Source organism: Branchiostoma belcheri, unplaced genomic scaffold, assembly GCF_001625305.1.
Source record: "Branchiostoma belcheri isolate BF01 breed outbred unplaced genomic scaffold, Haploidv18h27 scaffold133, whole genome shotgun sequence".
Classification (NCBI taxonomy): domain Eukaryota; kingdom Metazoa; phylum Chordata; class Leptocardii; order Amphioxiformes; family Branchiostomatidae; genus Branchiostoma; species Branchiostoma belcheri.
The window spans coordinates 99,715-113,613 of record NW_017802747.1 but is presented as its reverse complement, the minus strand read 5'-3'; the positions used below and the strand labels follow the sequence as shown (position 1 = coordinate 113,613).

The 13,899-nt window shown below is 39.6% G+C and overlaps 1 protein-coding gene across 1 annotated transcript in view; it reads right to left on the bottom strand.

Moving 5' to 3' along the window:
• LOC109464138 (sushi, von Willebrand factor type A, EGF and pentraxin domain-containing protein 1-like) overlaps positions 1-13,370 on the bottom strand; it is a 19,189-nt gene extending 5,819 nt beyond the window's left edge. The window contains exons 1-14 of the mRNA XM_019761077.1: positions 13,253-13,370; positions 12,593-12,726; positions 11,200-11,427; positions 10,193-10,375; positions 7,931-8,188; positions 7,358-7,564; positions 7,017-7,214; positions 6,162-6,641; positions 5,808-5,969; positions 5,201-5,362; positions 4,615-4,867; positions 3,346-3,560; positions 2,883-3,080; positions 2,189-2,419 (exon numbers count right to left, since the gene is read on the bottom strand). Coding sequence (XP_019616636.1) covers positions 2,189-2,419; positions 2,883-3,080; positions 3,346-3,560; positions 4,615-4,867; positions 5,201-5,362; positions 5,808-5,969; positions 6,162-6,641; positions 7,017-7,214; positions 7,358-7,564; positions 7,931-8,188; positions 10,193-10,375; positions 11,200-11,427; positions 12,593-12,726; positions 13,253-13,341 — 2,998 coding nt within the window. The 5' untranslated portion in view covers positions 13,342-13,370. The remainder of the gene's footprint in view (positions 1-2,188; positions 2,420-2,882; positions 3,081-3,345; positions 3,561-4,614; positions 4,868-5,200; positions 5,363-5,807; positions 5,970-6,161; positions 6,642-7,016; positions 7,215-7,357; positions 7,565-7,930; positions 8,189-10,192; positions 10,376-11,199; positions 11,428-12,592; positions 12,727-13,252) is intronic.
• Positions 13,371-13,899: the final 529 nt, after the last annotated feature.

Sequence of the window (13,899 nt, the reverse complement as noted above, 5' to 3'; positions counted from 1 at the left end):
CTGGAACCCATAATTTCTCAGTCAACAACCTACCCGAAGTTTACTACGGTCCGTGTCTATATGCACGGGGCGTATGTACGGCCCTGTATGTACTGAGTTCCTGAACATTTAGAACTCATAGAATATGTTTAACTCGAGACAGATAAAATCTTTTTCAAACCGAGAAAGACCATAATACTGGGTAACTGTGGACTATTTTAGTTGTCCTTTAGATTTAACGATTCTTTAGTTATCAGCCTGGAACCCATAGTTTCAGTCAACAACCTACCCGAAGTTTACTATGGTCGGTGTCAGTACGTACGGAGCTCTTTCTACTGTAGACTATATCTGTTTGTTTATATACTTCGCTTTCCGAAAGCATGCGGTTTCTTTCCTTCTTCTTAAAAAAGCTTTCCGCCAACTTTCCCCCTTCCTTGTATAATTTGTTAAGCTACTTTCATTTTTTGCCGGCCCAATGTTTTCTTCTTTATAAATTTTGAATATGCTTTGTAGCAAGTGTTCAACGGTTAAGAAATCATGAATGCACAGGCATTACTAGTATTTCTAGTGTCTTTAGCCTATTTGTTGTGTTCAGACAACGAGGTTCCTTTTTGTTTTCCAAATGTATATTTATTCATTACCAACCCGTGAACAATCCCGAACACCATTCATATGACAAGACCGTTTGGGGAATCTCCGCCCTGTTTGCCAGGAGGAGGTCATGTGACAGGGCGTTACCCAATGATAGACAAGAGTGGGTTTTTCAAATCTACTGAAAATACCAGTAATCATTTTGCTGTGCGTCTACTCGATGGAGGCCTAGACTTGTTTGAACCCGCAAGTTGTGGCCGAGACATTGCTTTTATCACCAGAAGTGGCCACGACGGAACTAAGACAAATCTACCATTCTGTACAAGTCTGTGGAATGGCGTAGATTGGAGATATTGAACATGTCACGTCGCAGAAGGGGAAGATCACGGCCGTATTGTATCGTCCTAACCGGGAGCAGCACAGATTTAGAAGTTGAACAAGAACGCGACCTGACCATCGCAGGAACAAGTCATCGGATTATTCCTCTTGCGGTGACCACATCGATATCACATGGAATAGTGGGCAAATGGACACTGGAATTGGAATAGTCAAGGACAGTATAATGTCCTTGGAATAGTGCATTCGGATACAGCCTGAAAGAAAACCCTGCCCTGGTAGCCAGTCTGGACCGGGCCTCCAGCCAGTCCCCGTCGGCGGAACATGGCGGTATGCCCGCCGATCTACATGAGCGGTACGGGGGAGTACCCCGAGGGAAGTTTGCCGCTCGGGCAGTAACTCGCCCGACGACCTAGCCTGGATGCAAGACCCACAAAAAATAACTGTGGGTCTAGTGTGCTTTGACTTTGGCATCCAGGCGACCGACGGCCCGATCCAGCCAGTCTACCAAGGCAGGAAAGGCTAGCCCTGGCACAGAAATTTACTGTTTATTAACGGCAAATAAACGCACAAATAAAGCAAAATAAACTTCAATATTACACACACGTTAAGGGTACTTTACGGCACCTCTAAGCGTACTGCAAAACCCGAAAACCATGACGGAAAGAAGTTTTAAAGGTCTCCAATAGATTACGGAAAGGCCACAATAAACGCATGCTTTCCGTGCACGTTCCGTCCTAAAATGCATGACGTAAAGAAATTGTAAAGGTATCCAAAAGAGTACGGAAAGGTCAGAATAAACGCATGCTTTCCGTGAAGGATTCGCGGTAAAGGACACGGAAAGAGAGTGCTTAACTACGCCTTTAAGCATCTGCAAGTCGCGGAAAGGCGCCGTGAAAGTGGGAAAATAAATGCCCTTTCCGAACTTCCGGAAAGTCCACGTTAAGGCAATCTTTACGTTCGCGTTTAGGGGTTGTAAAGGTGCGGAAAGTGGGAAGAAACGCGGCCTTTACGCTGTGTTTAAGCGTGCTTAAATATCATTTTTCGTGCCGTGGATGTTTAATGTTGTCCAACATTTTTTTTTTCAAAATGGGCAATTTCTAGCTTTGTCTTTCGTTTTTGAGACGATGTTGGTGTTGTGTGGATCAGGGCTAGGACCGTGCGGCTCGTAGCTGCACCGTGCGGGCCGGTGCTGCACTTACACGTAGGTGTAAGGGAAGTTAATGTGACAGGTTGTCGCATTAACTTCCCCTAAATAGATTTCGTCGTAGATGATAAATACCTGATTCCACTCCACAAAAGTCCCCAACAAACCCCTCTGAGCACAGACACGTGTAGTTTCCTACACCATCCAGGCAGGTAGCGTTGTTCTGGCACACGTTGTCTTCACAGTCATCGATGTTAATTTCGCAGTTTTGCCCTGTGAAACCAGCCTTGCAGATGCAACTGTAGTCTCTGAGTTGATCTACACACCGGTTGTCACCACAAGGTGCTGATGCACACTCGTCGGTGTCTTTGCAGGAAATAGAGATGGGCGTTAACAGGAGTCAGTTTATCTGAAACAGGTTTTACACTTTAGCTACTCTAACCCTTATGCCATGTTTTAAAGTGTGCAAGTATATTCCTAAAAAGAAATTCAGTTGGGAGGGCTACTTAATGAGCCTGCTGGTTTGTCGCAATCGCCATGCACTTTCTAAAATAACTTAAACACAACTGCAATTGTATGGCATACGAAAGGTTCAGGTCAGCATTTAAACAAAAAATGTGTTTTTAAGGCTAGATAACAGCTGTTATCTCATTTCTAGCCAATACCTATCTATGTAAGAACCATAAGTATCTTGTAAAAAGTATGAATGTTCAAAAATCAAAAAATTCACACGCCAATTGTATTCAAAAACAAAAACATACCAGAAAATATTTGGCAATGCCAGGAATTGAAATATTTGATTATAAACAATAAATTAAATTATAATTACCGTCGCACAAACTTGGGATTTGGAGCGACACTTTTCTTTGTTCAGCTGTGCCAAGTTGAGACCAGCTAAGCACATCTCCAGCATCCTTGTTGACGCACGTTCTTGCCATGTCCAGAAGGTCTGACTCGTTCTTGGCATGACTCCAGATGTTCACGTTGCTGATGAAGCCGGCAAATGGTTCCATTCCATTTTGTTCTCCTAGTAAATGAATAATCACCACATCAATCATTATTTCTAAATTTATCTACACGGGCATAATAGGTATGCAAACTTAAAGAATGTGATTATAAAGCACTCTTTTATATAATTCAATTTATTGATATTATTTTCTTTAGATAAAACTATGCATGTGTAATCACCAAACATTCTAAACTGCTGTTGATAAATACATTTAAATGGCTTGATTTTTCTACAATCTTTAAGCTACGAGTACAAACAAAAAAAAATTGGATAAGATACAAACCATCAGCAATGTGATATCCGAGCCATAATGACCCACGCTGATTGATAGTTTCTTGAAGATGTTGTTGCCGTTGCGTAAAACTGCCTTCGGTGACAACGGACCCGTCAACAGTAATCGTGTACGTGTTGTTCGTGGTTCTGTATACGACTCCAACATGGTGCCAGGTCTCATGGCGCAAAGTAGTTCCTGTCTGAATCTCTACAGTGTCGTTATCTCTGCAACATCATTTCACTTCTTATTAATTTTTCATTTTTACCTTCGACAAGAAATTTATATTTTCACTGCAGGGGCGTTTGTTTAAAATGTTTAAAGCAGGATAATTCAAGAACCGATTGTCGGATCGTTCTGATTTTTGGTATGTTGTTAGCTTAATTGATGCTTGAGATACTGATATTACAATTATGCAAAAAGGGATGTTATTTGCATTATTTATGAGGAAATTCTATAACTCAATAGAAACTCTATAGCTGCATTTTATAACAGGACTATTCAAGCTTGTGCCATATTAATTAAGAACAAGAGAAACAACGATTATGCAAATGCATTTGGGTAATTAATAAAAACGTTATACTTCCAAAGTGGTAACTGCCTGGAATTTTATACTTAGGGTATTAAAAAGGTAATTGAAGGTGAATATAACCTATTCAAATAACAACCGCATTTGCATAATTTATGAGAAAATGCTAAAATGGCATTCTTGTTTAAGATAACACTGTGCTTTGGTGTATAATATGATCAGCAGCTATATCTTTTTTACAATTTAGGATCCTATTTGCATAATTATGAGGATTAATATTTCAGTCATAATAAATCATACAGGCTAACATCATTTGGCAAAGGTAAGTGATCGTAGAACTCTAGTTCATATATAAGAAGGAACCTTCAAGAGTCGTAGTGTACCAGTCAGCGTGTAAACAGAAAGGTCCGCGCAATCATCCAAAAAGTATAGATTATGATAATCAATAACTTTTTGGGCAATTTAAAATACTATCGTTGTCTTCAAATAGGTTTTTTCTAAGAGAATCTAGAAATAAAACCTAAATGTATTTACCAACTCTAAATCCGTATGGAATTTTAGGTATTTTGGTTCAAAAATGGAGAGCTTTAGTCTATTTGAGAAATTTGGCTGGACAAGAAGAAAAATGAGAAGCAGCATGAGGAAAAGCAATATATTGTACCCATACCGTGATATCACCTATTGTAAATTGTATCTTCAGATGTGTTTAGTCACCCTTAGATAAATATAAACATCACTAATCATATACACACCTTCTTAGTCCGAAGAGTGGACTGTGCGGTGATTTCATGTACAGACAGGGGTACAGGGCAGATGCATTACCCACACCATCAGAAGCGGTGTCAACGCAATGGTAGTAGAAAATCGATGCATTTCGGTCACAGTTTTTATCAAACCAAAGCCAGAAAGATACAGTGATGCCGCTGGAGTTTTTGAACTCCATATCACCATAGCGAACATAACTTGAATAATTTTGATTTTGCGATGGAAACTGGAAATCAAAATCTGAAAAAAAAAGAAAAATTCAACCATTATGACAAAAAACACCATTGGTTGATTGAACATTTGGTGCCCTCACCACAAGAGCTTGATTGGTCAAGAGTTAATTAAAACATAGGACAAAATTGCAAAGACCATGCCATGCACAAGCTATGACTTTGATATTTAAAAAAAGGTCTGTGGCTTGAGGTGGTATTGCATGCATAGCAGGCAAAACATCGTCCATCTAGATTTTTTTAATTTAATGTTGTTTGTGTGTGTACTTTTTACATTACATTTCTAACGAAATGTCACGGTTGATATATCCATTAAAGTTTCAAGAGATATATACAAACTTACTCTCACAAGCTGACGCGTTGACCGCTCCTTCGAGCAATGTCGTAGTAGCTGGTTGGCAGGAAATGCAGGACAACTGACCACGCGTTGGTTGATATTCACCACTGTTACAGGGAGTACAGGGCTGGACGCCATTTGATGAAAATGTCCCTGGTTTACATTCATCTGCAAAAAAAAAGATTGGTGTCATGGAACTGTACACAACTATGTTGCCTTACCTTAAACTTTTAGGTAATTTAGAATATTTGCTGCAACTGAAATTCAAACAGATCTTCAGAAATCCCGATTTTCGGCAAAACAAGTCACAGCTCTCAGAGACTTTTATAAGATTTATAATACATTTAAGGATAGGATGCACCCTTAACAAAAATATAACATATCATTGACATGTGCTGGAATTTATTGTTTCCTCTATAACTTATATTATTGTCAGAGACTTTTATAAAATCTATGTTTATTTTTTCCGACTTTAGGATGCACTTTACACAGGTTACGTATCATTGCCATGTGCTTGGATTGATTGTCTTCTGTATAACTTATATTATCAGTAGGTATTCTTTCATCTCGTGGATAGGTTAACTTATAAAGTAGTTCTTATTTTAATACTCACGCTTGCAATCGGTGCTATTGCTTGCTCCTTCGCTCACGGTGCTTTGTCCGTAAGGACATCTCTTACAGCTATGCTGAGAGCTTTCGTCTTGGTAGCTGCCGATTGGACACGTTTGGCATTGCTTGGCTGTGCTGTTGTAAAAAGTCCCCACAGAACACCCAACTGTGTGTAGAGAAGAAATGTCATTTAGAAGATGATTTCAATATTTAAGAAAGCGAAAAATTGCAAATTAGTTCCTTACGCGTAGAGGTAACGATCATGATTATGTAATATTTTATGGTTATGATTATCATAAGAATGTTGCAATTATTTAACTTAATCAAACTTTTAGGGAAGATAAAAAAAAATATTTACCGCAAGAAAGCGTGTTGTAACGAGGCTCCATGCCGACTGGGCACTGAATTTCACTCAGCCCAGGTTTGAAGGATTTCATGTTCAGAAAGTCATCTGACCCTGTAAGATTCTTCAATGTCCAATTTCCTGAAGAGGCAAGTCTGACTGTTTCCTCCGCTAACGAATATAGTACCTGTTCACCCTCGTACACAGAAATGTCACCAGAAATCGGCAATGCAAAGTCAAACTTAATTGTTAGTACAAATGGTTCAGATGAGTTTACTGGTGCATCTGCAATTTTTCGTCCAGTGGTCTCACCACAGATAACGTTAACATCATCTACTGCGCAGTTTAGGTTAACACAAATAAAGCCAAATGCCGACTCTAAAAATATCTGGACAAAGTTTAGTCTGATTTGTTCCTGTGTGTCAGCAGTCCCACAGTCTCCAATGAAGTATTGAAGTTCGGAGGGTAGTGTGATGCTATTCGGACGTTTATCTTCTAAAAGTGGGACGAAAAAAATAGTTTATTGTTCATTGTAGCAATATACCATGATCCTTATGTAGCATGTAAGGAAATTCTAAAACAATGTTACATACAAACTTATTGGATTAGTATAAAGTTAACGATTTTATCAAATAGTAAAATACTGGTAGCATAAAAGCTTTTTTTTGCGTTGTGTTTTTATTAATCCATTAGCTCTCAAAATTTTAAAGTTTGTGCACATAAAAACTGTCTACTCTCTCACTCAGAGTGCAAGTAATCAAGCAACGTGCTCTCAGGTGACCGTACAAATAACTGCTAGTTATAAGTACCAGAGAGTAGGTTAACTTTATATCGTCTGTTTTTCTCCATTAAATAATCGTGGGTGGTTACCTGAGCAGTGTGGTGGGTCCGGGTAGTCCCAGTTTCCCGAGCTTCCGCAAACCCAGAGAGAGTTTCTTACTGGCTCATCTCGATCTGGTGGGATGTCATATTGGTCATTGCAGAGCATTGTGCAGTGTTTACCGTAAAGCCATGTATCACAAGCCAACGCTCCATTCTGTGGTACTCTGAGAGGTCGGCATGGATGTCCTGAAAAGTAAGCATGGGGGAGAGATGTCATTATGTTTATAACTACATTTCAAATTAGAAGATTAACAAAGTTTACAAACACAAAGCACATGTTTAAGGAAATAGTGTAATTAAAAAAAAACCTATAATGTGAGAATCATTACCTTCACACTTAGGCTGGCTGCCCTCCAATTGCTCCCAATCCCAGTAGCCAACCGGAGGGTCCCCTTCCTTGATACAGTACGAGAAGTTCGTACCGATGAGCTGGGCCCCATCCTCACACGAGAACTCGCAACGTGAACCGTACGAGTTGCCGCCAGGACATGACACAAGTTGGTACGGCTTCTTGTGTATGACTGGACAGGTGATTGCTGAAATACATTCAGTCATTGAAATGTTTCAGATTGTGTTGGAAACATAGCGAAGAAAACAGTATTTTTACTCTTTCCGTCATACATCAAGGGTACTTTGTTATTTGAAATGTACGTTTTCTGCTTGTTCTGTATAACATCATTTACGTGCACTTACATCAGCTCTGAATCTTTACCGAGTACTTTTAAACGATGTAAACAACGGTTTTTAATTACTTTATCAGAACCATTTACATAATATATATATATACTTCATATATAAGATAAATAAAATCCAAAAGCGCCAGAAACAGAATAAATCAAAGTCATAGTCCCGTTTCAATGTCAAAGACAATTTTTGAGGTTAAATCAAAATGCGGTTATCACCTCTAACTGACACCGTGAGTTCACAAGGAGTTGCCTCATTGCCTGCTCTGTCTGTTGCCGTATAGAGGACTGAATGGGACCCAACAGTGAACGATGACCCTGGTGGTTGCCCCATTGATAGTTTTGCCGTGATGCTGAAGTCTGCGTTGTCCACTACTGTCGGCTCATCCCAAACTACAGATACATCCTGCTCGTTCATATCTAGATACTCAATGATGAGAGGCCCTGGGCAGTCAATGATTTTTGGCCTCATGATATCTGCAATACATGTAATGGAAAAATGCTATAATAGCAAAGAATTACAAGTTGAACCAACAGAACATATATCTATACTAATGATTAAAAAAGATAATCTGTTTCAACGTCATTCTAAGCTACTGTTAGATTAAGGCGGCCTAGGCTGATATTAATGTTCGAGTTCGGGCGTGTGTCTGCACGAGGGCCACAGACGGTTTTTCAAACCCGAATCATGTTCCACCATGTTCAATATGATGTTATTCGAATAGAACGCGTGTTCGAATTCGGGGTCACTTGCGGTCATTTGTATGTTTCCCCTTAAACCCGCGTTGTTACGCACTGTACTCACGGATTGTGACTTAAACTGTTTTACGCGCAGCTGAAAACAACATAATTGATCTTTAGAGTAATCCATGTTTATCGCTTTCTTATTAAATTTGCCTAAGGCTATTGTTCATAAGTGTTTAATTTTCCTTGCTGGGCCGATTTTAAAGTAATATTGCAAAGAAATAGCAATTTCTTGTGGTTTTGACCCAAAAACAAAACAAAAAACTAATCTTATTAGTAAAAAAAAAACGCCTAAGACAAAAATAATCTGTATGGGCTTGGCTCTCATCTTGTGAAATACAACGATGAAAGGTGTAGCTGCCGCCTGCGCATAGATTCATGAAATAAACGGCTAAGTTTAACCAAAATTTGTATTCTTAACCCCAAATCCAGGAGTAGAAAAACTGAAGTAACTTTTAATCATTGTGTTTTAGTACTACTAAAAGTGTCTTAAGTTTCGTCATGGTGCGATCAAGCTATTAACCCTAAACAGTACACCTGGGGTCCGCGCGGACCCCAGCACTATATATTCTGTAATATCTTTTTTGTTTCTAAAGATTTTTTTCTGAAATTTTAGGTAATTGTCACCCACAAAGTTGTCTTTCAATACAGTGCAGAAAACTCCGTTTCTACCATTTATAAAAAAAATTATATCTGATTTTCTTTTGGGGTCCGCGCGGACCCCAGCCGGCTTTCGATCATAATGGATACACTGGCGTTCTTATACATTACCTTATTTCCGTTTTCATATGTTTTTATGCACTCATCGTATGTCTACCAAGTTTTCAAAGAATGGTGTAGTAATAGAATTAAATTTTAATAACTTTGGTGTAATTATAACGTCATATGACGTCAGAGCTAATAATATAGTCCGCCATATTGGATTTTGACCAATGACGTCATCAAATTAGCATATTCTATGCATATTAAATGATCTAACTTATATTTAATTATGTAAGATGTTATTAATGTTGGAAAAGAAGTGTAATTTAATATAAAACTCAGAAAATATTTATGTTTAAACCAAAATTACTTCTATTTTCAAAAAAACTGCCTGCTAGAAACCCGTTGCCATGACAACACAAAAAAACATCAACTTACCAGTATTAAACTAATATGAACTTTTTTTCAGAGACATTTTAGGAAAGGTCTCCAAATTTGATACTTCTACCGCAAGCCGTTCAGCCGCTATCTGAGATCAAAGTTGGGCCTCAAAAGCCCCTTCAGTCTGAAATGGGTTTAAAAATCGGGTATTTCTTCTTGTCTTCTTTTCTTCACCAAAAAATAGAAAAAGTTCAAAATGTATGATTTTTGTATGTGATGTGGACAAGGAGGTTCCCACATCAGTTTGCAAAGCAATTGAGCTGGTAGCATGTTGATAATTTCTAAAAATTAGCAAAAAACTGTTCTGGGGTCCGCGCGGACCCCAGGTGTACAGATTAATCAGTCGAGGAAGGTGTACTGTTGAGGGTTAAATGTTTAAGTCTGTATAGAATATCTCTTTTTTATAAGCCTGGGCCGCCTTAACCCAACCGAGTACGTTGGAAGCATACAGCTTTAATTACAAGCTCTATTCTTGCATAATTTTAAAAGGAGAACACTCTGATATGTCCTAAGATCAAAGAGTAATTTTTTTACATAAACAATAGCTATTTTGTATATCAAAAATCCAGTTTCGAATTTGTACGTTCCACTTGCCTTTGCACTGTGGCTGATTGCCCGTCCATTCTGCAGCGGCAGTGCACACTCGTACTCGGTTCATCCCACTCGGTATGTCAAACCCTTCGTCGCAGCTGTAGGTGCACTCACTGAGGAAGTTGTATTCGTCGGTACAGGAAACTCTCCCTCGGAATGGCGGCCTTAGTGGTTCGCATTGTACTTCTAGAAAGATGTAACTTATATAGTTAAAAATCCAAATAAATTAAGAATATTTCAGGATTTAAAATATATGGTACCTGTATCTAATGCTACAGGCACAACCCGCCGTACGTGCTTCTGCGTGCTGTCTACATGCAAAAACGTGGGTAAACGCAGGGCATCCGTGCGTGGTGAGTACCACCTCCGTACGGAATCCTACGGATTTGGGAGCATGCAGACACCCCGTAGAACTTTAAGTGCATGTAAAACTTTTTTTCTACGTGCGGTCTGCGGATTCACCACCCGTGCGTGCGAGTACGAGCGACGCGCGTGCCCCGTACGTACCGTGGGGAAGAAGCACGTGTGATGACGACCTCCTTACGGTAAAGTTGCAATCGCACAGAGATCGTACGTTGTAAGCATGTACACCTCACTTACCACTTGCGCAACGTACGAAGCACGCAACCGCTCACGGTCAGACTTGGCGTGCAGACCCCACTTTTACACTTTGCGCAACCGTGCAAGTGACGTGCGTGTGACGTGCGTCGACGCCACTCCTTCATCATGTTTTCAGAAAAACGTAGCAGACGTGGCCTCCCCCCCCAAAAAAAAACAACATACGGACAAAAAGCACGCATGGCGGGTTGTGACCGCAGCTTAACTTAACAATATTTTTGATAAGTCACTCACCATTCCGATTGCGACTACAATGTGCTTAGCTATATACACCGGCAAGATAAATCTAGACAGCGATACGTGTTTAAAACACAATGAAAGTAAATAAATGTCTTCACGCAGCATATTAAAAAAAAAAGGCAGATATATGCATAACATATACATATACTTACTTATACAGGTAACGTCTGCGCCATCCCATGCCCCAGAAGCAGTGCATGTCCTCATATTTTGTGCTGATTCGTCACTTAAGGAATATCCATAAGCACATGTCGCTACGAAAGTCGTTCCAAGAAGTACGTTGTAATCGTTTGTGTCAGGGTAGAACTTAACTAACATTATTCCTTGTTCTACCAGACGACCTATGTGCTGTTGCTGTGTCGGATGTGGGCACCGTATGACTGTCGAACAATACAAAAAATAATTAGATGAACAGCAAAAAGAAGCTATTTTCATTAGAGGCCATTACCCTTCACTTAACTGCCACCGGCAGAAGAAGAGGTCCGGAGTGACTGGTCAAAAGCTCTAGGTGAGAACATTTACCTTTGTGTTGCAAGAGAAGAGTTTTAACTTCAACAAGCAACCACGATGTTTCGAAGATAGCTATGCAAAGGTATGTCACTTCTTCCCCATCACAAGAGCTACCTACCAACTAAGTTTTGTGACATTAATTTGTCTCGTTAATGGTATATTGAAACCAGAAGTTCAGCTGTAGTAGTATAACAAGACGCCAGGGCGCCAAATCTCTAATCATGTCTAGGTCTTATTAAGACCTACCCACCTTTTTAAAAAATATGAAGACAATCCATACCTTCATGAAATATTGGCTTGAAATGTAACTAAAATGTCTTATTTAATTCAATGACCCCTACATTGATATAACAAATGAATCGCGATGTTAACTTTAGACTAATTTCCAGATGTTCCAAGTATGTGATTACCATCATTTACCGCTAAAATTTCAAATTAATTATGTTTATAAATTAGTTTCATATTTGCAAACTTGGTATCTGGTGACATTCCACCTGCCGTAAATTGTAAACATTACATGTATCAAAGTACTATGATGTAAAACATTGGAATTACAGAATTTCCTTACTAATTATGCAAATTAGGTAATAATTCTCATAATTTACATTCAATAATGTAGATATCTGTCTAAGCTACCGACATACCAAAAGTCATAAAAATACATAATTCGTTCCTTTGTGAAATTATCTGCCCTGAAAGGTTTCGCCAGAACCCCCTCCCCCTGCAGTTCCAGAACAAGCTGCTAGGGAGACTTGTCAGGAAAAGCTATCTACCACTGAAAAATCAAGAGCACAACATACGCAGGACAAAAAGATACAAAAACCGGAAGCTCTGCTGCAGTGCCAGGGTCAGCCACCTTGAGGCCCAAAGTTGACATTGATCTTTGCCTACCCTACACCCACGCACATTGCATATGCTGGCTACAAATGTGCTTAAACACAAGCACAGACAGACGGAAAAACAGACAGACAGACACACAGACAGACACGCCAAAAACAAACCCTCCATTTTTCATGGAGGTAGTAATCTACTTACCGCTTACAGTGATGAGAAAGGAACAGGAGTTGAAGTTACCAGAAGCGTCGGTCGCAGAATATCTAACGCTGTATGGCCATTCGCTGGCTTTCAATGTTTCACCTGGTTTCAGCCACTCAGGATCCCGTCTGGTCCTATGTTTATAAATACTTATTTTATACTCTCAGTTTCTATACATTTTCTCTAGATTTAAACAATTATAGAGCATTGATCTGTTCTCTTCTCAAGGGATAACTCTCAGCACCGGGTTACCAGCACTCCTCTATCAGCCCCGAAGGAATCAATTTCCACCTGCCTATGGCCTCCCATAACACAACCAAATTGCTCCCAACCATAGTTGGAAACAGGCCAGGCGCAAGGTTGACTGCATTAGCTTCTTCGAGGCACCGGGTCACTGGTAACCCTGAAAATGACGTTTGTATAGTTTTGGATTGTTTTGGGTTGCTTGCTATGAAACGGTTTCGTCAGCTTCAGACGTAATCTCTGCAGGCACTACTTGACGATAAACGGCGAAATGCCTGTGCTATGTGGGCTTTTCTACAAAGATCATTGCCGACCTGTTTATACGTTGCCGAAAGCGACTAAATTAACATTTTAAAGCATTTTTTGGCACTACGGCTATATTGCAGTGACATAGAAACCGATTGTATGTGTACGTACGAAACATCAGGATCTCTAGCATCATACGCTACAGGCTCTGTCCAGGATACGGTACATTCCGTCTCCAGCGCCGGTGCATACAGGTGCATGTCTCTAGGACACTCAATCACAGGTATTGTTCTATCTACACATGTATGAAAGGGGTAGAGAAGCACACAGTTAGTTCAGTAAAGCTTTGTAATAGAATCAACTTTATGGTACCCTCAAATACCGTTTGAAGTAAATATCTGATGCCCCTAAAGTAAATGTCTTCTCTTTTCTATATATCTTTCCTCTTTCTCGATGGTTGTCCTCATATAAAACAGTATATGTCATTCATTAACCCCATAAGTCAAAATTCCCTCCACCCCAAAGACAGTTTTCCATCTATTCATTATTCGCCAGACACAGATACTGACACAAATGTTCGTTATGTACAAACCTGGCGGAGGTTGAGCCGGACAATAAAGAATACAACCAACGACCAGTCCGGCGATTAACCAGCCAATAAATCTTTCGTCCTTAAAACCTATAGGTAAAGAGAAAGGGAAGATAAATATCTTAAGGAAGGTTTTATACATACTAACATTATTTCTACGATAATGAAAATATGCAAACATTGTGTTTTACCCCCCTAAGAAGTTTATCTTTTGAGATGTGTTCGTGTG